Source organism: Dendroctonus ponderosae, unplaced genomic scaffold (assembly GCF_020466585.1).
Source record: "Dendroctonus ponderosae isolate FM_Combo_2020 unplaced genomic scaffold, Dpon_F_20191213v2 Dpon_F_20191213_2, whole genome shotgun sequence".
Classification (NCBI taxonomy): Eukaryota; Metazoa; Arthropoda; class Insecta; order Coleoptera; family Curculionidae; genus Dendroctonus; species Dendroctonus ponderosae.
The window spans coordinates 14,989,897-15,014,803 of NW_026018165.1; the positions used below are offsets into that span (position 1 = coordinate 14,989,897).

Below are 24,907 nucleotides of genomic sequence, written 5' to 3' on the forward strand. Positions count from 1 at the left end.
CATGAAATTTTTTGGTACATAATCTTGCACCTGCGTGTCGCATATTTAAATTTCGCAAAGTGGAATAACTGGAAGGAATTTTACAAGTTTGCTCCTGTTATGAATAGAAATGATGTTAACGATAAAATTGCTAAAAAATATGATTCAAAAGCAACAATAAAGTAAATATTTCTAAAAATTATCTATTTGTATATTTATGTCGCAAGTTGCCGTAATTTTTTATGTATGAACCGTTAACTTCTTCATCGAATCTAACGTTAAGAAATGCAATCATAAAGCATCTATTGCACATTGTTGAAAGGAAACATCCAACAAAAAATGGTTCATCCAAAAATCGAAGTTTTTATGTGTTTTGAGGTCAATCGGTTTTTGTCCCATGCAATTTCCCACACGACGATTGAAATCAGAATGAAGTACAAATGATCCCAAAAAACAGATAACTTTAATGAAATTTCGGATACTTCTACGTTTTAACCGAACAAAGAAAAATTATACTCACTTATCTATAGTATCGATAATGATAACATCAAAGTCTATGGATGGTAATTCGTAAAGTTCGACCTAAATTTTTGTTCAAGTGCAATACGAATCTGCTATTTTCATCAAAACAATGAACGCAAATTATGCTATCAAAGTAAAAAAGATGGTTGTTTTATTGAATTTTAATGAAATTTTAATTTGAAAAACCGCAATTCTGTTCAGAATAACGAGTTTTATCATTCGCCTAGTTTTACGTCAATTCATCGGCAGAAACAACATCAGTTTTACGTGAGCGAAAAGCGAAAAATTTTGCATTTTTAATTATTTTTCCAATAATATAATGGATCATCAGTGCGTAAATGTAGAGCAAATTAATACAAAAAAGTGCTTCTTTATGATCATCGCTTCTGATCGGAAAATGGCAGTTATGATTCATTCGATTAAAAAGACGGTTTTATTTCACTAACAATTACCGAGATGCCCGATTAAATAATAACAATTAATTATTTTTTAAGTCAATCATGTTTGTGTCATTGAACATTAGATAAAATTTTCGAAAGTGACCAAAACATTTTTTGAAGTACGAGGTCGATTTAAAAACTACTGATAAAATCTCCTACATGGATGTCTAAAGTTTAAATTCTCTTGAAGATTTTCGCTCAGTTTCTTGTAAATAAGTGTATTTTTCCATTTCCCATCATTCTCAATTCCCATCTTTAAGTCTCATCAAAGTTTCCAAAATGGTCAACAACAACAATTTCCCAACTAATTAATAGCAGCAAACGCAAATAAATCGATAATTGGTTTAACAAACATTAATAAATCTCCTATCGGCCTTAACCAGAGGCCGACAATTCCTGCAAAGGTCTTCGCGCACAGGTAAAACAGCTGTCTGTACAAAGCCGCTCTGACAACAATGAGACAGTTTTAATTAAAGTGAGTAGCCCTTACGTGGTTCTGAAAAGGACAGAACGACAACAAATCGCACATGCCATCCATGCGTGCCCTTTGAAAGAGGACGAGGCGAACCCTAAAAGCTTTGGCCAGACAAGGAACGACAATCTGCTAATTCGGCTCCCTACTTAAGCTGATCGACGCAGTGCGCAAGCTTTAGAGATAGAATCGATTCCAGTTCAGTAGGGTGGTTGAGCATCCCTTAGTTTAGCACGTAGAAGCGAGCAGAATCGACTTCACAACTTCTAAGCTTTTGGCGCCGGTTTTTGTTTGCCCCACAATTCACAGCAGCGTTCGTGTGAAGTGACTTAAATCGGGTAAGAAATATTGACAGCATTTATTTAAGACATTTTCAATGTGCCGGTATTGAAGTTTCCGCTATCAGTAAGTTGGAGTTTCAGGGAAATCCTATTGATCGACCGTTTTTCCGCATATTGTAAGCAAGCGTATCGCTTAAGCTCACAAGCTGAATCGCAAATTGTTTAGCGCGCAATGCATTGAACAAACCATGCGCCAGAAAATGAGAAATCGATAGCAATTGGACAGAGTCAGATTGATATCCAAAGGGTAGTTTTATTTGGGGTTGCAATTTTCCCGAAAGTTCAACTACAGATTAGTTAATGATAATGCGCAATTTATATCTAATATTGAAGAAAATGTAGTTTTGGGTTGAAGCAGGTTCAACGGGGAAAAATCTTGCCTTGTGCATAAAATTTGCGCAGTTTGCACTTTCACATCACCACGTGCTTCTATCCACAAAACATTATGTTTTGTGGATAGATATTTATATATACAAAATTATGTTTTAACTGCGAACAATTTAGGATTCGATTCACAAAAATCCATGACAGTTAATTTTTACAAAACTGTGGACATTTTTTTTAACGACGCTCATTAATTGAGGTTAGCTGGCACGTTAAGTCAGATCGCATCTTATTTATTTCACTTTAGAATTTCAGTGAATTGCAAAGTTGTCCGTTATTTTACTCAATGTCCTATTATTATTCATTTTTTTGCTTATCATTAGTCATTGTTCATTCATTTAAGCATTTATTGGTATTTATGAAAGCTCTGCCAGACATGCGCATCTATGAAAAACGGATAAAGTCAAGTGTTTCAAAATGCGTTTTCCTCTTATTTGGTCATAATTAAAGCGTTTCGTTTGGATCAATTTTTTTTATGTATAACTCTTTATCTTTAAGTGATCAAGGTGAGCAAACTGATCCAAATTTGAACTGATTTTTCGAAAAAAATGAGTTGAACACAGCGTTTACATGAAAGAATTCAATTTCTTTGAACGCAAAACGTTTTATACAATTTTTACCTAAATGTGCCCCCTTAGTCTTTTATCGCTGCTATGGAGAATCCAAGACGTCCGTATCCATTTGCCTCCATTGGTCTGACAATCCGAGATGGTTTAGAAGCGCCAAAAAATTAGACTTTTGGGCGATTTCTTTGAGACTTTTAGCATCTACAGAGTGAAGCATCTACTAAAGACTCAAGAAAATTTCAAATTGCTGCGTGTGTGAGTTTGGCAGTGGCGAATTTTTAAAGAAGAAAACACAGTTGAGAAAGAACATCCTTTTGACACCAACTTTTCTAAATAAAATAAAAGGATTAAAAGGAATATTACGGGCAATGTTTATGAAACTTTCTACATCTATCAAGCCAGTTGCCTTCTAAAGATGGTGAAAATTTTATATTTTTGTTTTAGTATGTAGGACTCGAATTTTCTAAAAAACGCGCATTTTTTTTTAAAACCATTCGTTTTGAAAACGGTACTTACTAAGCTAGTAAAAATCAGAATTCCAAACGATTACTCTAAAACTTTGAACATCTGCGGACCAAAACGTCTTCTGAAGATTATGAATCTTTTGAGACCGGCATTTACAAAGCTGGAACAAATCTGTATTTAGAGCGATGTTTATCAGACTTGTTGCACCTGTATAACCCAATGTTTTCTAAACACAGTGCAAATTTAAAAGTGTTATTTGCTTTAGTCTGGAAGTTGCGAATTTTTATAGGGGAAAGCGCAGTTGAGTCAAATCGTCTATTTGATCAATACTTAATGAGATGGCAAAAATGCAGATTCTAATATTTTTCGATAAAACTTTCAGCATCTATTACGCCAAGTATCATCTGAAGACAGTTAAAACTTTGATTTGCTATTTGCTTTTTTTTTGGGAGACAGGATTTTTTTCGCGAGAAACAGTAGTTTTGTTAAGACATACAATTTGAGACCGCCATTTACAAATCTGGCAAAATTTTGTATTAAGAGCGATGGCTACGAAACTTGTTACATATGTAGAGCCAGATATCTTCTAAACAGGGTAAAAATTTATTATTTTTATTAATTATTACTTCCTTTATTGTGAAAGATGCGAATTTTTAAAGAGGAGAGCCCAGTTAAGTCAACACGTCAATTTTTAGATCGACATTTAATTGGCTAGCGAAAATAAAGGCTCTGGTCAATTTTGCTAAAACTTTCAGTATGTATAGAGCCAAGTGTTGTCTGAAATAGCTAAAACTGCAAAGTTGCTACTGCCTTAGATTGGGAGGCGGAATGTTGAAAAGAAAGAGCGCGGTTGTGCAAAAACATTCATAAATGCCGTTTGGTTCAGTCCAGGTTTTTTCGTCACTAATTTTTTATTTGTGTTTCTTGTTGATTTTTTGCACGATGCAAAATGTTTTCGAATGTAAGTGGCTTAATATCAAGCATGTTTTCCTTTAAAAAGCCGAAAATTGGAATTTTTGCAGCAAAAAACGATCAAAAATCTGAATTAATTCCGGAAAAGCAGCTCTTATGATAAAAAGCTACGCAAATTCAAAAACCTAAAAGCAAATAGTGGCAAAATTTCAAGAAAACCTCTGAAATTAACTTTTATTGTAACACTCAGTATTTCTGAAAAATGTTTTCGGTTTTCAAAAGCTCCTTGTACCTAACAAAACATGTTCCGATTGAAAAGCGAAATAAATAAACGCCGCACAAGCCCCTCTTCGCCTCGGAACCGTTACCCTACTTGCAAATTTATACCGAGTGTTAAATCGTCTGTCGAATTCGAATAGTTCTTTTCACCCGCACTCAGCAAATATCATATAAGTCGTTCTCGAAAGTTGAAGGGAGTCGAAAGTATAAAAATCCCTCCAGCTTACCAGCAATTAATAAATATTAATATTATTAACAAACCTTAACACCCGGTGTTTTCTTAAGCAAGGATATTTCAAATATTATTTAACAAGCAAACTTATATTATTTTATTTGTACATTTCGCTTGTAAAGTTTTGGCTTTGGCAACTGAATCACTCTGTACATTACCTTTGCTCTTTGTCTAAGGCTTAAAACCGTTAAGGTACAGGACGGGTAAAAAGGCAGGTGCACTTGTATAATTATGGATATTGACTTGATAATGTCGGTTTTAGCGACAGAGTTTGTATTAAAAATACTTATTGTAAGCAATGACTGAAACTGCTTAAGTTTACCAATAATTTAGATCAGAATACAGAGAACAATCAGTCAGTTTTTGAAGCCTTTTCTAATTTATTAAATTGTTTATTTAATTTATTTGTTTTATCATATAATATTAGAATATGCATTATGTCGTTAATGATTTTCGCAGTACAAATAACTATTAAAAATTAAAGGGACTTCACCACTTCAGTGATCTTTTAAAGTAACCGCGTAATTGATCATAATTCTATCTGATTTTTATAGATCACTTTCTATAGTAATTTACTTTGATCTTTTCTTAATTGCAAAGTTAACACAAAATAGTAAATTGTTTCTCAGCCTCAAGGTATTTAACAACGTAAGAAGTAACGCAAATACCTACTAATGAAATCAAATAAAAAAAAATGAAGAGCAAAATTCTTTACTTGTCTTAACTATTCGGATGAAATAATTATAGCCAATAAACCGTTAGGGCTCTTTATGAGATTTATCACTTTCAACATCTTTTGTGATTTTTTATTTGTAATGTGAAATTTGCCAATAAAATACATAAATACAGAAAAATAAAAAAATTAAATTGCGGCCCCTAAAAAGTCAGGAAAGGTGTCACGAGATTTCAGAATGGCAATTTTATCAGGCAAACTAATTCACACGCAATATTTCCTTGCAGGGAAAACGTTTTTCTTTTTAATTTGAAGTGCAGTCAATTTTTCGCTTTGGATTTATTAACATGCTTTGATCAGTTCGTTTTGCAAAAACCGTTTGAAGACCAAACTTAAAATGTTCGTTTTTTCAACAAAGCCCTTTAACTTTCTTAATATCGATATTTCAATTTTTCGTTGTGGTAATAAATTGTATTTCTCAAAATGGAAGTAATGAGGAAATAAACAAAAAGTAAAAAAATCTTTTGTGGAAAATGGAGCCTAATTTCTTAAAAAATGAATTTAAAATTGAAAAACCTATTGATTAAAAAAAAACTTCTTTTCTTTTCTTAAAAAAAAAACACCTTTTTTGTTTCTCTGTTTTGGCGATGTTTAATAAAAATAATAAAATTAAAGAAATCATTAACCATCTGCTGGAAAATGTATTTCCTCCTTCAGTTCTAAAAAAACAGGATAAATAACAGTTTTAATTCTAAATTTGCAAATCTCGCAAATTTCGCTTTGAATGTGAAAAAATCATCTTGGATGTCGATGAGACTCGATAAGATCCTGATAGTGTCGCCTGGATCGACTGCATCCTCATCAATCTCTATAGAACATTTAAAGTGGAAGCGTAATCTCTCTCGCCTAATAAACTGGACAATATATTTCTGGTGAGAATTTTGGTTTTTCAATAAACCACTTGAACTCATTTTCTAAAGCGTATTTCAAACGCTGCGTTTTAGTCTTTTTCATCTTCCTCGCTTATGGGATTCATGTTTCAACCAAAGCCAATTGTTTGAGACTTTATTCCCAATCACTCTCTTTGATTATTGTCTTTTTACTATTTGACCTTAGCACTTTTTTGAATATAACTTCCTTAGTTTGATCAGCCTGTTGAAGTTTCTGCTCCAAGAGCAAAGCAAAATTTTGCTCTAGTTTCAATAGAATGATCGGTACTCGACCGTACTATTTATTGGCTCCTAAAAGTCCACCTTCTTTTAAAGTGATCATGGAGTGTGAGCTAGTAGGTAGGGGCAATCTGGACGCTCTTCTAGTACATATTTCTAGTATCTCCTTTAGGGCTCTTAAGGGTTTCCCGGTACAGTTTTTGCTTCTTTCACTTTTATTTTGTAGCCTTTTTTTTGGTCGAAAAAATTACATATTGTGGCAAGAGCGTAGAACAAGGAGAGTATTATTTTTACACCAAATAGACACCCTTCTGAAGACGCATCGTATACAAACACAAATATTTCCCACTCTTCAAAGTTATAAAAATTCTAAACTGGTGGAATCGATAAATTCTTCCTGGAATGGCCAAAAAGTAACATACATGTGTATGCTATGAATTAAACGAAAAAGCGAGAAATGCGCGAGCAGATGAGTTTAACCAAAGCCAAAGATAAGTAATAAATGCTGGTTTGTATTCAGCTGTAGTGGACGTCAAAACCGGCACATTTTCGAATCAACTAACCTACATAAAAAGTTTCAGTTAAATTGCAAAGTACACTTAAAACAAAACACTGAAGTTGTTTACTTAAAACCGCATTTGTTCCGTTACATGTAGCAAATGGATTTCAAAGGAGCACCAAAGAAGCGAACTACCAATTTTCGAGAGGACGAAACCAAGCTACTGATTCAACTCTGGGGAAGCCCCACGGTCCAAAACAGATTATACCTCACACATCGGAAGGCGCCGGTAATGCGGCTGATTGCTGCCAATATGGAAAAACATGGATTCTATCGCACACCGGAAGAAATCAAAACTAGAATCAGAAATTTGAAATGTTTGTACCATAAAATTTTGAAAACAAAGGACAATAAGGGTGCACCAGTGGGGACTGATGATCTAGATTGGCCCCATTTCAAAGCTATGGACGATATTTTGAGCAAAAAAGATGCGCTGCGGCAGGATTTGGTGTACAACCACAATTTACTCAGCGAAGTTAATGCGGAAGTTAAAAAGGAATTTGAGCAGATCGATATTTCGGAAGACTACGAAACCAATGCTTCTTCGATAAGTAATGGGTAAGTTTGAAATCAATTTCTCTGATGAAGCCCGGAATTGTTTGAACACCTCTAGAACACCTTGATGCTTTTACAGTATAAATATTTATAATTTTATACACATAGTAGTCCGGCCAAAGTTGCCAGCAGTTACAATCAAACTTTCGATGGGTTGTCAAAGGCTCGTCAAAACTTTCTTATATCTGCAACTTTCTTTCCCACTTAGTTCTCTTGCTAGTGAAATGATTGTTAACCAAGTAGTTGATATATGCGAAACGTAAGTGCAAATTCTCCTTCAAAACCTCCTCGCAAAACTCCTTTCCAGATCCGATGATGAATTTGAGGAAAACTCTTCACCGTTGCCAGCTACTATCACTCCCACGATCATAGAAGACGACGACAAAGTACTACCCATAGCAGAATTGAGTCCGCAGCCGGTAGCAACAACATCGCCAGCTTCAGCTGCACCTCCAGCGCTATTTCCTCGGATTAAGGTGGCTCAAAATCTGCAAAGCAAACCTCCACGTCTCGCGCCGAAAACACCCAACCAGAAGCAGAATATTCAGATGCCTCAAATTCAGGCTGTCCATACAGTTGCGCCCACTTTGCAAACGAATGCGCCCACTATTCCCACGCAGCTGCAAGCGTCCATTTCTCCAAACAGTATTGGGAAGGGCAATGCCATGCCCTTTCCATTGCTGATTTTAAATGGGATGCAACCAGGCCAAAACAGAACTAATGGGTTTTCGCAGAAAACGATTCCCATTAATATGAACAGTAATCCTTCTGCAACAGCTTTCAACTCAGGTATGTTTGGGAATTATTGCAGTTCCTTACTTTGGGGAGATAAAAATTGAAATTTGAGCAAAAAAATATCCAGATGCACTGGACGTAGGGGGGGAAATTTCGGTTTAATCAGAGCGCTATCAGTATTTTTTATTATTTTTTGAATTAATTCACAATCATATACAGAATGATACATGTTTGCTTTAAAATAGAGTCTTAAAGCCCGCCTATGAAAAAGTGTATCACTCTGTATTTATACAGCCTGAAATAATTTTCGTTAGAATGACGTTGTTTTTTAGTATTTAAATTGTTTAATTGTTATTTAATAACATATTTCCGTAGGGTTTATAAATTTTGTCCCCATTTTAAGACTTTTTGATAATACATTTAGGAATGTTTTCGTCAGGAAGAAATTCCGATAGACCACGGCTTCAAAGCCCGAAAAACATTCCTAAATGTAATCTGACCGGCCCTGAAAGCCTTTTTGATAATAATTTTTGAATAGCATTTGAGGGTTCAGTTCTGCTTCATATGATTTTGCCATGTAAAATATGCGTAAATTTCCCAAGGAGTTTTTTAGCAAATTTGTCAAAATAATTTTCATTCCTATGCTTAACTTTTAAACATACAAAGTTTTAGAGTTTAGACGAAGGATCAAATAATATGGCGGATTTTTTTGAAAATAGTTTATTGACTCAGTTGTGCCAAGAAATATTTTCTTTTTATCACTTGAAATTAAATTAGTGCAATTTAACGTTTATTTTAAGTAACTTTATGGGGAATAAATGATCGGCAGATTTTCTTCAAGTTGGCTCGTAGTACGTTCAAAAAAAGGCGCCCGTTTTATATGTTCTTGTATCATTCAATAGATAAATAGACCTTTAGAAAAAGCCTCCAAAAAAATTGTATAAATTATGTTACATTTTCTAAACTTTATTAATCGTATTTAGGACTATTTCGAAGTCCTATTTATTGGGGATTTTTTAAAATGTTCTCTAACGCTGCAAGAATTCTTGCTAAATGACAATAATTTTGGAACACTCCCAGTTTGATAAATATAAAATGAAAATTTATGATCTTTTTCGTTACTGTGCATCTGCAATTTTTTCAGATGTATGTAACATCCTGAAGGAAATGCTTGACATCCAAAAAGAAAACCTGGTAATTGAGAAAAAACGCTTAGAGGTGGAAACACAGAAGTTAGACTACGAACGATCCGTCGGGCATCAATTTCTCAGCATGTTTTCCACATTCCAGCACCTTATCCCAAATGGCATGAACGCGAATTGTGATACCCGGTAAGTTCCATAGAGCAAAATAATTAACTTGAATTAAAAAACAATATTATAAATAAAAACACACAAATATTTTCCTCCAATGCGTAAATTTATATCAAACTATTAAGATTTTTTCAAATTTTGACAAAACATTTTTCAATTGAGTGTCCTGAAATGAAAAAAAGTTTGTGTTTTAGACAAAATACGGAGAGCGAATCGATTGACACGAAAGATTTTGCTGAACATCCGAAATTTCAAAACGATAATTCATCGGCGACAAAACGGCCGGCTGAAGAGCCTCTTTCACCATTAAGAAGCAATAAAATTTCCAAAGAAACTGTGATCAATGGAATAACAAAATATATGCAAGAATGTAACGTTCCCAGCAAAGAAACCAACAGTATTACGGTTAAATAAAGGAAAATGTCAACCACTCTTTATTGCATGTTGCAGCTGATATATTTTGTACGTACGATAGCATTAAGAATAAATGTGTTTTCTTCGGGAAATTGCATGTTTTTTAAAAAGGTTGACAATTTTTTTGTTTGAAATCGCTCGGTGCTTCAATTACAAATTTTATTCGGCAGTTCACAATCTGGTGCCTCTGTACAGCATATTTTAACATGATTTGTTTTGTTATTTATCGATCAGCAAAAAAGAATCCAAATATCAATAATAATACTTCAATGAAAATTATCAGAGTTGTTTTCTTTGTAGTGAAAACGTATACGATTTGTTGTTGTAGTTGTAAGATTTTTCGACATTCCATTTAGTATTAATTTGTATTGCTAAGCAACGTTTATTTATTATTTAGTTTATTTATCAATTCTTTGTGTCATTTTATGTAGTAAAAATTTGCTCAATTTGTTTGTTTCATTGACTTTACCCCAAAAAAATCTATACAACCAAAGGGCTGGCGCTGCATTAAATGCAGAGAAATTTCCACATAAATCGGCGGTTTGTTTTAGCATGACAAGGGGGAGCGGAGTGTAGCGGGGGCGTTTGAAGGAGCGCATAGAGCACGATCGTGGAGACCAGATTAAATAATAATTCAGCGGTAGCGTAAGCCGGAAGGTTTTTCTACTTGGAATGTTCGCGTTTTTTTTTATTTGTTAGAATGCAGATCCAGAACATTTCGTATTATATTGGCGTTTTATACTTTACACTACATTATACGTTTGAGTTAAAGTAATATATGAATAAAACTTTTGCACCAAATATTTTTCGGATCCATTAATATTTTCATACTAACTACTTTTTTTCACAAGTTTCTTCTTAATTGCAACGGCACTAAAATTTTATTAATTTATAAATTCGTCATTAATGCATAATTGAGAGCATTGGTTTTCAATGTACACAAATAAAACGATCTGTTAATGACTTAATTAATTTTATGAAAAATTAATGTTTAGGAAAATGAAAAAGTTTATAATAATTAAAGGAACTCTCCTAGGTTCAGTCACTTTGAAGCAATACACGTTGTATACGCAAGAAAGCTCCTGAAAATATGGCAAAGGGAAAAACTCGAATAGATCGTAAGTGTCTGATTTTGTCAACTTTTTTATATATTTAAGCATCTCAAATTCTCTCAGAAGTGGAGCAAGGGTTTAAATATTTTTTTTATTATTATTTTCAAGTTTAGAAATCGTTCAGTTTGAGCAGAGATATTTTGCTGAGTTTTTTGTTTGTTTCGTTCATTAATTAAATATAAAAAAAAATTGATTTTTTTAAAATAAAACTGATAAATTTTCTATCGTACGTACAAATCTTGCGGCAAATAAAGCGATATTTATATTTTAAGTGATCTTACAAATCTATTAAAGTGATCTATTAAAGTAGATAGAGATTTTCAGGTTTACTATTTCCACTGCTAACTGATGTGCTTGAAATATCCAACCGGATGTTGAGAATAGGAATCTACGGCTTATTAGCTAATATATTAGTTATGTTAATAGTCCAGGTAGCATATTGCTTGAAAGTGCATACTAAGGCATGCTGGATTAAATATGGATTATTTATTTGTGCATGCTTAGATGTATGTATTGATAGTTTATACTGGAGAAAAATGAGTTTTCAATATATATAGGGTATTCCGAATCAATTTTAATCTTTATTTTTAGCTTCTTTCTACTCGTGTTACATTTCTTCTGACCTCGAAAGCTTTTTCTAAGATCAGAAACATTATCAGCTCAGAAATAGTTTGGGACCTGGACCTAACAGATCAAGCCATTTACCGGAAGATTATTATCAAACGAACCATTTTCAAACGCCACCTTATGGCCCAGTTTTTCTTCGTATTCTGGTTATGCATATCGACAATATACGAATTATGTATGCAGTTGGATGAATACTCAGTAATTGCGGAATATATAAGTGAGTGTGCAAACGATGAATTTTTTGAAGAGACTAGCAAATTTTGGAAAAAGGGTTTTGATAATATATTTGTTTATTATGTTTGTGCAATTGGTTCATTTGGTATCATTTTTAGAACAGCACTACCCATTTTTTCTCATACCGTCGATCTGGTTCTACGTAGTAGAAACCATTGTATCAAGTTTTGTTATTGCATTATTTCCAATGTATCTGTACTATTGTTGCGAACTAGTAGAAATGCAAGTTCATATAATGAGTTTGCACATTAAAGAATTTAGAGAGCAGTTGAACTTACACGGTGGGAGCAGCAGTTTTGTCGAAAATGGATTAAAGAAAATTATTAAGCAACATCATAATTTGTTAAGGTACGTTTCTAAATATATAAGAAAAGTTTACGAACTTTCGTATACCCTGCATTGAATAAAATGGACTGGGAGTTTCAATATAAAGCGATAAATTTTATCTGGAATATTGATAAAAGGTTGTAACTGCCCGACCGAAAAGCAACAAAAATACTCAAATTGCTGATCTGATTTACAGCAAAATTTCGAGTTTTTAAGCCCCCATATATACATTTTGTTTTGCTATGGATACCTATTTAATCACGAGTAAGATTTATCGCACTTTTTTTATAAATTTCATAAATTTTTGGTAATAATTAATTTAATTGATTGACATTTTTTTAATTTCTTTTGTTGCAGGTGTAATGCGTTAATGCGCAAACATATGCAAACGGCGCAGATTATTATATATTGTACGATGTTTCCTTGTACAATATGTATAACAATAATGTTATTTTCAGTAAGTTTATTCAATGTCGTTTATTTTTATTCTATTTTCTCTTGCTTCGACACGCACCTCAAATTTTTTGCAATAAAATACTGTTTTTAATGCAAATTATATAGGGAAAGGTAACATGTAAATTTTCATGTTTTATTAACAACTAAAAATACAACAAAGAGTATTGAATAATTAAGTAAATTAAACAACGACAGAGACAGATTCGACATATGCTTTAAATATGGCACTTTATCTACATTATTTTACATCTTATGACCAAAATCCTCCTTATAAAATCTATTTTTTTAAATTTGTTGTTTCAGAACCGAGTTTCATGGTTCTTAAAATGCGGTGCACTTTTGGTACATTTTTATATAGGCGTTTCGGTATATCACAAAGGACAACTATCACATAATTTGGTAAATATAAGTACCTTAAGAGAGGAATTAATTTTTATCGATACCCTATAGCATCAACGTACAGGGTGTCCCGTAAGCACATGATCAAAGAATCAAAAGGAGTTGAAAGTTACGCAATAACTTTTATTCGGACGGATGGTGGACATTCTTCAGAAAAATTATGATTTTTTAAATATCTGAAAAGTAGTAGGTACGATCTTTCTCTTTGAGCAAGTGAGGAATTTTTAAGTGCCTTGGTACAAAAACTATCAGAACTTTTTATTTGAAGCTGCAATCAACTGATTTTTTTTCAGTTGATCCACTAATCTTTTCTGGACATTTTTGGTCTCTTTGTAAAATCTTGTAGCATTCATAGCTTATGCGCAAAATAATTGTTGGTTTTTGTTAATAAAACTTGGGTCAGATAATCTTTTGAGCCAAAGAGTGTGCTTACGGGACATTCTGTATATAATGTATTTCAGATAGAATCAATGTGCTTTCAATTATACGACCTGGAATGGTACACGTGGGACGTGAGCAATATGAAAACTTTCTTGCTCTTAATAACAAACACTCCCAAGCAATTGAACTGGGGCGCAATTACTCAGACCAAGGCAATTAACTACGAAAGTTTCAACGAAGTAAGGGGTGTTTTGCTCGGATTTTTAGCAGAAAAACTACTTTTTTAATCAAAGCATAAAAAAATTGGAAGAAAACGCCATTAATTGGTTATTTTATTTGCAGGTTGTGAAAGTGTTCTACACGATATACAATTTCATCAGAACATGTAAACATTAATGACTTAATCAAAATCGCATTAGAAGCTGCAGTATAACAAGTAGAAGCAATCGATAAATGTATTAATTGACTATAAAAATCACTATTAAAAATCTATATAATCTGAAGTATCAAATCTAGTTTCTTCTATATAACGTTTCGCTTGCATCTGCGGCAACTATTCATGGCTTTGCGATTAAGAAACACTTAGTGAGAAAAAAAGGCTGCAAATATTTGGAATTTTTGATAGTTTATTGTACATCGGACTATACGCATATGATTAACTAAATCCATCCCTGCTCTTCAATTAGAAAATTAATCCTAACCGTCTGCCCTCTTGCACAGTTTGGGATTTAAGGGATGTCGTCGCCTATCGTACGTAATTTTCGGTTTAATCGACCTCAGACTATCAAAAGCCGTTTCTTCTATCGTCGGCATCATCAGCGACGGTCTACCTCTACATATTCTATCGCTTCGTTCAGTTCGGACTTGTAAAAAGGGGTTTCGTACTCGCAGACTGGATCTTCTGCCCAAACGGCGCATTTCTTTAGCTTCTTCAATACGTGTCCGGATCCGTTTTATTTGCCTTGCACGTTTCTTGTATTCGGCCATCACATGCTGCAATTCACCTGCCAACACCTGCAATTATTTCTTTTTTGAAACTGCTGATGAGGTTCTCTGGCTTATAAGCCTTCGAGGAAAGTAGTTTATTCTTATGCATCTGAAGATGCAAGCCCGAGGGCCTAAAAACCCGAAAAATTCGAAGTGAACTAAGATTGATTCAAAGGCAACCACAAACTCGAAAAAAGAAAGTTAAAAGATTCCACACTTAGAAAGCCTTCTTCGTTCTTCCGAACCGGGGAAAAATGTTTTTAAGTAAAGCGGTGGGAGAAATGCGACTTAGAATCTATGCAGGCGAATCGCCATTAGATTGACGATATTCTGCAACTCAAAGCGTTTTAAAAAAATTATAAAGGCACCACAAAAGTAAAATTTCCCAGATGAGAAAATCGACGTTCCTCTACAAAGATTTGTTAGGCATAAATGCGACTTTAAAGGCGTACTGGCGAAATAAAATTTGCATCATTTTATTTATTTTTGCAAAAATTTACCAACACTTCTCCACAGATTGTACAAAAAAGAAAATATTCCCATTGTTACAATCTAACTCAATCTATAAAACTGCGGTAAAACTGCTTTTCTGTGCGGACCAGGTGGTGAGGAATGCGACATTCAAAATTCGATACTCAAAGAATGCTCTAGTGCTAAAAAAATCTCAAAAACTGAAGCATTAAATAGCGAAAAGAAAACTTTTCTCAAAGGTTGGAATCGTGACTTTTCTGTACAAAATGTAAAAAAAACTGGGCTTTTAAGTCGCACGGTCAAATGAGCGCAAGAAAAATTCTGGTTCCTTTTGCACAGCTGCAACTTCCAATTCAAACAATTTCCCCAAAGCGACTGCGAAAGCTTCAAAAATGAAAATTTTAATGGAATATTGAATAAATGAAATAAGTTCATTAGTAAAATGGCTCTTTCTCTAAAAAATTGTAAAACTTTTGAAGCTCTAAATGTTCCAGTTAGTGAGAAATGTGAAAACGGGATTAGACTTGTTGGTCTTTATATTGAATCGATTACTGCAAATTTCAAGCAAGATACAAAAGCATTTTTTTTCAAGAAACTGATTACTTCTTGCAAACACAGACTGATCAATCCTCATTCTCATAACCCACACCCAAAAGCTGTGGATTGTGGACTATTATTTCCTCGTACCTTGGCATCAACCAACCCTTGCTCCATATCTCGCAGCAAAGTCGGTTGGGTCAAAAGTCCAGAATCATCCCGCATTTGGTTGATACCATGCCTGCAGTAGTCCCTATGCTGCTTGGTTAGATTTAATGTGCTGCGAACATTGAAAAATTCCCATTCCGTTTCGTTGCGTTCCTCCATCAAATCGGCCACGTCGTTTTGCAGAGCTGAAGATTTTTCTCTTAAATGCGCCAAAATCTGCCACATTTTTCGCATTAGTTTCTTGCAACTGCACCTTTGAAAATTGCCTTGATCTACCTGAATCGTGCTCGCGCACTTTGCTCTCAATCTTGATAGTTCTTCATCGCGTTCCTCCAGTTTATCTCCGTAGCTTTGGTTCATCACTTTCAGCTGCTCGAAGTCGGCCAAAAGAAAACCTGGAGCGATTTCATTCAGGTCGGCAATAGCATCCAGTTTCTCTTGCACCATTTGCTTCAACTTGATAAAAGTCAGCCGCATTGAACTGACTTGGCCCATCTGGATCAACTGGCGATGAATTAACCGATCAACCAGCTGAAGACAATAACAGCAGATGTTGGTGATTTTCTAGAAAAGCTCCTAAGGCCTACCTTATCAGGAATGGCATTACCGGTTTTGGTATTGATGAGACCATAACCGATCTCTCCTTCTCTAGCTTGGATTTTTTTAAACATGAGGCTGAGTTCCTTAAATTTAGTTTCCCGTTGAATTTTAGTGATGGCAATTTCTTGACTAATCCGGTCCCTTTCGCTGGCTACAAAGTCGATTAACTCCCCATAAGCCTCCAACTTTCGATTGTATTTGTTCTGTTGGTCGAAGGACCAGTCTGTTTCCTTTGTCACGTAATCCATCTAAGAAAAACCTGTTTTTGTTTTTCTCACCGCATTTTAATAAAAACTAACGAAAATAATGGAAGCATCAGCCAAAAGGCATTCAAGAATGATGAATACCTAAAGAGAATCAAGTGGAGTGTGGCTTAAGCATCACTTTTTTCAAAGCAAAACTAGATTAATTCATTTAAATTGCTGCTGCAAATGCTTTTCAGATACAAATAATAAACCACTTAGATCCCCAACATACCTTTTTTCGTTTAAAATACATTGCTAACTTTTTTTGAATAACAAAATTGCGGGTCTTCCGTTCATTGATTTCTTCTATGGCCTGGTCGTGTCGGGCATAATATGGTTCCCGGTCCAGAACGGGCTTAATTTCCTCCTGTTCCTCTATGGATTGTTCTTCCTCTTCGACCGTTTCTGCATTAAATCGTCATGGTTATCGAAATAGTCAACACTTTCCTGGTCTCCCTACCATCGAAGAAAATGGGAGCATCTCCTCCCATGTCGAATCCCGTCAGATCATCATCAGCTTCAGATAAACCTCTAATTCTAGGCCCTAATTCGGCATAACTCATTGTGTCTCTTCTATGCACATGTCGCACGCTGCTAATTGTACCTCTAGCGGAACTTCGACCTAATATTTAAACAGAGTAAAATTGAAATATAACTGAAAAATCTAAAATTAATTGACGATTAATACTCACTCAACGGCTCGTGTTGATCCCAATCTATAAACATATTTTTTAAATCACTAATTGCATTTTTTATTCCTTCACATTGCTGCTGTTGATTTGAGAGACAAATATATTTTTTGGATACGGCATGAGTAAGCTTTCATGCAAATAGAAGCGAACGGGAAATGGTAATTTAACTTAAATTTTGTATGAATTAATTATTTAACTCGGTGTGGTCTCCCAATGTCTATAATTAAATAAGTTACCTTTTCTGTACTCATCGAACGATGATTTTCTGGATGCTGTCCTGCTGCTTGCCCTACTTGGACGACTGTCATGAAACCTTTGACAAAAAAATATTGTTTAAATTTTCCAATTAAAATATGCAGTTTGAAACCGAAATTAATTAAATTTGGTTTAAACTAAAAAAATGGAGAATCTGTACACACCTGGGCATCAAGGAAGGTCTAATAGCTAAGGTTGACCTGTTCATGGGTGCCTGGAGGTCGGGAATTTGTTGAGATTCGCTAGCATCTAAATAAACAAAAAGATAAAGTTAAAAAATAATTTGATTTTATGCTAAGGTATTTGAGAAATTAGTGGCACTTTCGAAAAAATGTTCCAGAAGTTTCGTTGAAATCTGCTTCGAAAGTAAACTTTTTCTACATTTTAATAATTTGCCAACAAGGTGTGGGCGAAACAACTATTAAAGGATGAAGCTATTCTTGGTTTATTTTCAGTCTTCGGGTGCTTGAATTTTGTCTTAATACTTTTATACTGAGTAATTTAAAAAAATTTCGAATTTTCATGCAAATATTCAAAATTATGAAACCAGTTAAAAAAGTATTAATGAATGAATGAATGAATGAATAATTTTGTTATCAAATCCTCAAAAATTTTGATTCGTTCCTTTAATAAATACCAATTTGCAACTAGAACTGCCTATAATTGACATTATTTTCGTCAAATCTCATATTAATTACATTTCTTCAGATAATTCTGTTCTGCACTTCAATTTTTTATGTTGAATTTACTACCTCTGACTTGTATAGATTCTCTTGTTATATCACTTTTAGCCTCAACTGAATCTTCGATTTTTCTTTCTTCCGCTTCAGTAGTAGTTTCTTCCAAAGCTACCACAGCCTCTTCCGGGCTGATTGAAGTCCTTGAAGCGTTTTCTGAAATTTCCGTCATACCGGAAATCTGAAAGTGATTTATTAAAAAAATCCCGATTCGAATCAGATGTTGACTTTAGTGGCACGAAACTAAAGAAAAACTAGGTTTAATTAAAAATGCTTTCAAGAAATGCGGAAGTTTGATCGATAGGAAAACGCTATTGCGCTGAAATTATTACGTAGTGTTTTTGTTGTAAAAAACACATAAAAAGCGTAAAATGTTTTTTTAAATTCCTATGTTTGTCACACTTTACCTCTTCTACCACATTTTGCTTTTCTGCCTCTTCAGGTGCAGCTGCTGCAAAAAAACCACCCTCGAGATTATCATCGTTTTTTTCCTTTTCTGGTTCTTCAGTTTCCGGATTTTTCTCTTCTGGTGCTTCCTGTTCCAAATCAATGTTGTCGTCTGGTTGCGCCTCAACCTTCGAAAGTTGAATGTGATATATGAAAAATATAATGAAAAAAAATTAGCTAATTTATCACTTTTTGAGTGAGTTCTTTCTCCGCCACATCTGGCAAAGATGGTTTTGGGGATACTTCGAACTCATTCGTTTCTACATCATCGACCGTTACGCAATACTCTTCCGTCGCGATTTCATTGGAGAATTGTTCCTTATTCGGTTGTTCTCCCGTACTATGCGAGTCGCTCATACTATTAAAAAAAATTAAAAGTGTTTTCTATAAAACTCTCATGTAAAATGACAACATTTCACAGTGACGTTCACTTCTAGGTATGGCTTGTGGTAAACGCATATGTGAAGCGAAAAATAATAATTTTAAATTCTCTTCCAGGTTTGATAAAAAGATACGGTTTTTCATGCAATAAAAATTGTATATAATTTGAGGCATTTTTGAGTGATTTCTCTTTTTTCGAGCAAATGTCGGGAACACGCATTTTCGGTCAAAAATCGAAGTATTACTTGCGAACTTTTGTCTAGCTCAATGAAATGTTTGTTCCATAAGAAGCTCACCGATACGAATATTTTGTAAGCTTCCGTTCAGAATTAAACATCGCCGGTTACTTTAAAATAGAAGCGTCTACTGTGTGTGTATGTGTATTCCTCAGCCAGCTCAATACCTCGATTGTCTCTGATCAAAACAATACAGAAATGTTTTCATTTTAAGGTGCTTTACATTTTTCGCAAAATTGGACCGCAACTCCTTTTGTCAAAAATAAATTTTCATACGTATGTTTTTTGAGCTCAGCGAGTAGTTTTATTAGTATTTTATTAGTAGATATCCTTATCGAAGAATAGACATGGAAGTTCTTCAGTATGCAGATATTGTAGATTAAATCTCAAATTCGATCAAAATCCGCTAAAAATGGACCATTATTTACGGTTTCCGGATCAGAAGGGGCTAGTAAGTCTACTTTTGAGCTGGTGGCACTCTTTTTTCATGAGACAAAAATGGGATAGTATTTGAGCCGTTTAGAGCAATTAAGAGATAGCGATATTAACTTAAGAAAACGAGAAAAATACTGCTTTATAACTTTTTTAAGTCAGAAGTTCCATTTTTGAGAAAATATGTTGTTTTAGTTTAGAAGCTTCCGAATATGCATATTTAGGAGATTTGAGTTCAGAACCATAATTTTCAATTGTTTCGCATTAGAAGGGTTCAGCTTATTTGATCCTGAGCTCCAAAGACTCCAAAGATAAGGTTAAAAACCTTAATGCAAAACACCTTCCAAACTGTCCGGTTTGGAAAACAACAATCAAATAACATTAAATTTGAAACGTGGATTTTCTACATATTTACGATATATTTTAAATTTGAATTAATATTTAAAACACTTCAAAAATGCAACGGACAAAACACTCATATGTGCAAGTTTGCCTCGATTTTCCGAACCCTGTATTTATCATGGTTTGGAAAACACCTTATTAATTAAGTAAAGTGACCGCAAATTGTCAGCTAAATCAGGCAGTTAAAAATTGATTTAATTTTATTGCGCAAATGTGCTTTTTATTTGGTTGTTCAACCGGCGCCGACCTCGCCAGTTAATTATTATGATTCCCAAGTGGTAATCGAGACTGATAACAGTGAGATAACACTGACTTTCACTATTTAAATTATCATAAACATCTAGCAAGAGTTACGCACGCAGTGGATCCACCATGGCGCGCTTCAAAGTGTTAATTTCCAACCCCACAGTGCCAGAAATCGCCCATAATCTACTGAAAGAGAAGTGCGATGTAATTATCAGTCCTGGTTTCGATAAGGCTTCGATAATATCGGTAATTTCCGGAGTAGATGCGCTTCTTTGGAGCGGCGGAGTTCCGCTAGACAAGCAAGTGCTGACGCAGCTGGACCTCGAGTGAAAGTTATCGGGTTGATGTCTGCAGGATACAATCACGTCGATTTGCAAGAAGTTAAAGCAAAAGGGATCAAAATTGGAAACACTCCTGTGGTACTTAACAATGCTGTGGCTGATAAGGCCGTTTTGCTGGCTTTAGGCGCAGCTCAAAGAGTAACGGAAGGACGCTGGCATATTGAAAGAGGCACATGGAACAGTTTCTTCGATGCCCAATGGATGTTGGGGCAAGACATTTCCGGTTGGTTTTACCTACAAACCGTTAATCACCTAATATAAAGCGTCTTTTAGGTTCTACAGTGGGAATAATCGGCTTCGGAGGCATCGGCCAGGCGATTGCTCGAAGACTCAAAGCCTTCGATATATGCAAGCTGCTTTACACGGGACACAAAGAGAAGCCAGAAGCACAGCAACTAGGAGCAACATTTGTGGATCAGGACACTCTGGTTAAGAACAGCGACTTTATTTTCTTGGCAGCTCCACTCTCAGAAGAAACCAGAGAAATGTGCAACGAAGATTTTTTTTGTAAGATGAAGAAAACAGGCGTTTTAATCAACATTAGTCGGGGGCAGTTGGTCGACCAACCAGCTCTAATAAAAGCGCTTAAGAATGGGGAAATATTCGCTGCTGGCTTAGATGTGACGACTCCTGAACCATTGAATACAGACAGCGAACTCCTGAAGCTCCCCAATGTGTTTCTAACGCCGCACTTGGGAAGCGCTACTAAAAAAACTCGAAACGCAATGGCTGAGCTCGCGGCTAAGAATATTTTGCTGGGATTAGCTGACCAACCGCTTTTGAGTCCAGTGATTTTGTAATTTTTCTTATAGTTTTATGTCTTAATTCAAATAAGACGTGCCGATAATTAATGCTGAATTGTGCGTGCTTGAAATTTGTCTTAAAGCTTTTTATACTGTGTAAATAAAATATTTTAAATTACTTCTAAAACCAGTTAAAAAGTATTAAATTAAAACTATTTGCACTACTTGAAATACGAATAAACAAAAGGGATAATTTCAAAAGTGATTTTGTTATCAAATCCTCAAAAATCTTGATTTGTTCCTTTAATAAATACCAACTATAATTTACATTATTTTCCTCAAATCTCATATTAATTACATTTCTTCAGATAATTCTGTTCTGAACTTAATTTTTTCTGTTGAATTTACTACTTCTGACTTTCATGGATCCTCTTGTTATACCACTTTTAGCCTCAACTGATTGATATGCAATAATTTTGCATAAAAAAATCGCTAATTTACCACTTTTTGAGTGATTTCTTTCTCCGCCACATCTGGAAAAGATGGTTTTGGGGATGCTTCGAACTGATTCGCTTCTACATCATCGACCGTTACGAAATACTCTTCCGTAGTGATTTCATGGGAAAATTGTTCCTTATTCGGTTGTTCTCCCGTACTATGCGAGTCGCTCATACTATTAAAACAAATTAAAAGTGTTTTCTACAAAACTCATGTAAAATGGCAAAATTTCAGTGACGTTCATGTCTAGGTATGGCGTGTGGTAAACGCATATGTGAAGCGAAAAATAATAATTTTAAATTGTTCTCCAGGTTTGATAAAAATATATTGTTTTTTCATGCAATACAAATCGTATAGAATTTAAGGCATTTTTCAGCGATTTTACTTTTTTCGAGCAAATGTCGAGAAGACGCATTTTCGGTCAAAAATAGAAGTATTACTTGCGAATTTTTGTCTAGCTCAATGAAATGTTTGTAGCATAACAAGCTCACCGATACGAATATTTTGTAAGTTTCCGTTCAGAATTAAACATCGCCGGTTATTTTAAAATAGAAGCGTCTACTGTGTGTGTATGTGTATTCCTCAGCCTCCAATACCTCGACTGTTTCTGATTAAAATATTAGAAAACTGTTTTTATTTTAAGGTGTTTTACATTTTTCGCAAAATTAGACCGGAATTCCTTCGGTCAAAGATAAATTTTAATACGTATGTTTTTTAAGCTCAGCGAGTGGTTTTAGACATCCTGATCGAAGAATAGACATGGAAGTTCTTCAGTATGCAGATACTGTAGATTAAATCTCAAATTCGATCAAAATCCGCTAAAAATGGACCATTATTTACGGTTTCCGGCTCAGAAGGGGCTAGCAAGACTACTTTTGAGCTCGTAGTACTCTTTTTTCATGCGACGAAAATGGGATAGTAAGTATGTGAGCCATTTAGAGCAATTAAGGGAGAGCGATATTAACTTAAGAAAACAACAAAAACACTGCCTTACATTTTTTTAAAGTCAGAAGTTCTACTTTTGAGAAAATATTTTTTTTAGTTCAGAAGCTTCCGAATATGCATATTTAGGAGATCTGAATCCAGAACCTTAATTTTCAATTGTTTCGCAATAGGTTCAGCTTATTTGGTCCTGAGCTCCAAAGACTCCAAAGATAAGATTAAAAAAAATAAGTAGAGTTCAAAAGTTTCAGATAAAAATTATGTTATATGAATCGGCGCAACAGTGGCATCCAAAAGTGTTTAATCTGGCTGTATAATTTCATTGCGCACATTTGTTTTTTATTGGGTTGTTTGACCGGCGGCGACCTCGACGGTTAATTATTATAATTTTCAAGTGGTAATTGAGACTGATAACGATGAGATAACACTCACTTTCGTTTTTTAATTTATCATAAATATCTGCAAGAATTTCGCACAGTGAATCCACCATGGCGCGCTTCAAAGTGTTAATTACCAACCCCACATTGCCAGAAATCGCCCATAATCTACTGAAAGAGAAGTGCGATGTAATTATCAGCCCTGGTTTCGATAAGGCTTCGATAATATCGGTAATTTCCGGAGTAGATGCGCTTCTTTGGAGCGGCGGAGTTCCGCTCGACAAGCAAGTGCTGGACGCAGCTGGACCTCGAGTGAAAGTCATCGGGTTGATGTCTTCAGGATACAATCACGTCGATTTGCAGGAAGTTAAAGCTAAAGGGATCAAAATTGGAAACACTCCTGTGGTACATAACAATGCTGTTGCTGATAAAGCACTTTTGCTGGCTTTAGGCGCAGCTCAAAGAGTAACGGAAGGACGCTGGCATATTGAAAGGGGCACATGGAACAGTTTCTTTGATACTCAATGGATGTTGGGGCAAGACATTTCCGGTTGGTTTTACCTCCAAACCGTTAATCACATAATATAAAGCGTCTTTTAGGTTCTACAGTGGGAATAATCGGCTTTGGAGGCATCGGCCACGCGATTGCTCGAAGACTCAAAGCCTTCGATATAAGCAAGCTGCTTTACACGGGACACAAAGAGAAGCCAGAAGCACAGCAACTAGGAGCAACATTTGTGGATCAGGATACTCTGGTTAAGAACAGCGACTTTATTTTCTTAGCAGCACCACTCTCAGAGGAAACCAGGGAAATGTGCAACGAAGATTTTTTTTGTAAGATGAAGAAAACTGGCGTTTTAATCAACATTAGCCGGGGGCAGGTGGTCGACCAACCAGCTCTGATAAAAGCGCTTAAGAATGGGGAAATATTCGCTGCTGGCTTAGATGTGATGACTCCTGAACCATTGAATACAGACAGCGAACTCCTGAATCTCCCAAATGTGTTTCTATCGCCGCATTTGGGAAGCGCTACTAAAAAAACTCTAAACGCAATGGCTGAACTAGCGGCTAAGAATATTTTGCTGGGATTAGCTGACCAACCGCTTTTGTGTCCAGTGATTTTGTAATTTTTCTTATAGTTTTATGTTTTAATACAAATAAGAGGTGCCTACAATTAACGCTGCATTGAAAATTCTCCCCAATTGAGATTTTTTATATTTGAGCAACAATGTTTCTAATAAAAAATGCTATAGTTTTCTGCAAAGAATCTCTCTTTAATTTAAGTGTTTACACAAATTTACAATATTAAAAGGCCATGAAACCGGCATAGACCATCATCATTCTCTAACCAACGATGCCAAAACGAATTCTCTGGCTCGAATGGTTCTTGAGAAACTTCGAAAAAAGCAGCGTCATGTTCAAGTGGATTTTGCAACAAAGAAAACCACGCAAATCTAAAACTTCTTAAATTCAAGCATTTTTTGAGAAAATTGCCAACATTTCCCCATCCATGGTTCACTTTCTGAAACGGCCATTTATTTCTGTCTAGAATGATGTACAAATAAGCGTTCTTGCTCATTTTGCCTCCGAGAAATGAGCAAAAACGGGAGGGAAAACATGGAAT

At 34.9% G+C, this 24,907-nt stretch overlaps 4 protein-coding genes and 1 pseudogene across 9 annotated transcripts; 4 read left to right on the forward strand and 1 right to left on the reverse strand.

Annotated features, from left to right (window-relative positions):
* The first annotated feature begins 1,586 nt into the window (after positions 1-1,586).
* Positions 1,587-10,456, forward strand: LOC109544682. Of its 4 annotated transcripts, XM_019915000.2 has the most exons (6): positions 1,587-1,751; positions 7,091-7,551; positions 7,757-7,807; positions 7,856-8,337; positions 9,428-9,614; positions 9,791-10,456. In XM_019915000.2, exons 2-6 carry the CDS (start codon positions 7,094-7,096, stop codon positions 10,008-10,010), a joined length of 1,398 nt encoding a protein of 465 aa, XP_019770559.1. In that variant the 5' UTR covers positions 1,587-1,751; positions 7,091-7,093; the 3' UTR covers positions 10,011-10,456. The 4 variants fall into 4 exon arrangements, with proteins under 4 accessions (XP_019770559.1, XP_019770561.1, XP_019770558.1 ...); XM_019915002.2 differs by lacking the exon at positions 7,757-7,807 and having other exon boundaries at positions 1,590-1,751; XM_019914999.2 differs by lacking the exon at positions 1,587-1,751 and having other exon boundaries at positions 6,925-7,551.
* Positions 10,457-12,089: 1,633 nt separating this feature from the next.
* On the forward strand, positions 12,090-14,072 carry LOC125503437. The gene is made up of 5 exons (XM_048663800.1): positions 12,090-12,331; positions 12,668-12,767; positions 13,070-13,165; positions 13,627-13,785; positions 13,889-14,072. Exons 1-5 carry the CDS (start codon positions 12,171-12,173, stop codon positions 13,940-13,942), a joined length of 570 nt encoding a protein of 189 aa, XP_048519757.1. The 5' UTR covers positions 12,090-12,170; the 3' UTR covers positions 13,943-14,072.
* Positions 14,073-14,152: 80 nt separating this feature from the next.
* On the reverse strand, positions 14,153-19,127 carry LOC109544698 (coiled-coil domain-containing protein 96). Of its 2 annotated transcripts, none has more exons than XM_048663799.1 (12): positions 18,875-19,127; positions 18,646-18,813; positions 18,254-18,419; positions 17,666-17,750; positions 17,483-17,559; positions 17,247-17,270; positions 17,015-17,176; positions 16,787-16,959; positions 16,297-16,557; positions 15,986-16,240; positions 15,692-15,925; positions 14,153-14,550 (listed from the first exon to the last, which is right to left on the reverse strand). In XM_048663799.1, exons 1-12 carry the CDS (start codon positions 19,040-19,042, stop codon positions 14,533-14,535), a joined length of 1,791 nt encoding a protein of 596 aa, XP_048519756.1. In that variant the 5' UTR covers positions 19,043-19,127; the 3' UTR covers positions 14,153-14,532. The 2 variants fall into 2 exon arrangements, with proteins under 2 accessions (XP_048519756.1, XP_019770581.2); XM_019915022.2 differs by having other exon boundaries at positions 14,153-14,560; positions 18,875-19,126.
* A 1,224-nt stretch (positions 19,128-20,351) lies between these two features.
* On the forward strand, positions 20,352-21,727 carry LOC125503436 (annotated as a pseudogene). The gene is made up of 2 exons (XR_007280851.1): positions 20,352-20,946; positions 20,997-21,727. The product of XR_007280851.1 is annotated as a glyoxylate reductase/hydroxypyruvate reductase-like (transcript).
* Positions 21,728-23,361: 1,634 nt separating this feature from the next.
* LOC125503592 (glyoxylate reductase/hydroxypyruvate reductase-like) lies at positions 23,362-24,561 on the forward strand (the record flags this gene model as incomplete). The annotated part of the gene is made up of 2 exons (XM_048664303.1): positions 23,362-23,833; positions 23,884-24,561. Coding segments are annotated over 2 exons (999 nt in total), but the record flags the coding sequence as incomplete, so codon positions are not given.
* Positions 24,562-24,907: the final 346 nt, after the last annotated feature.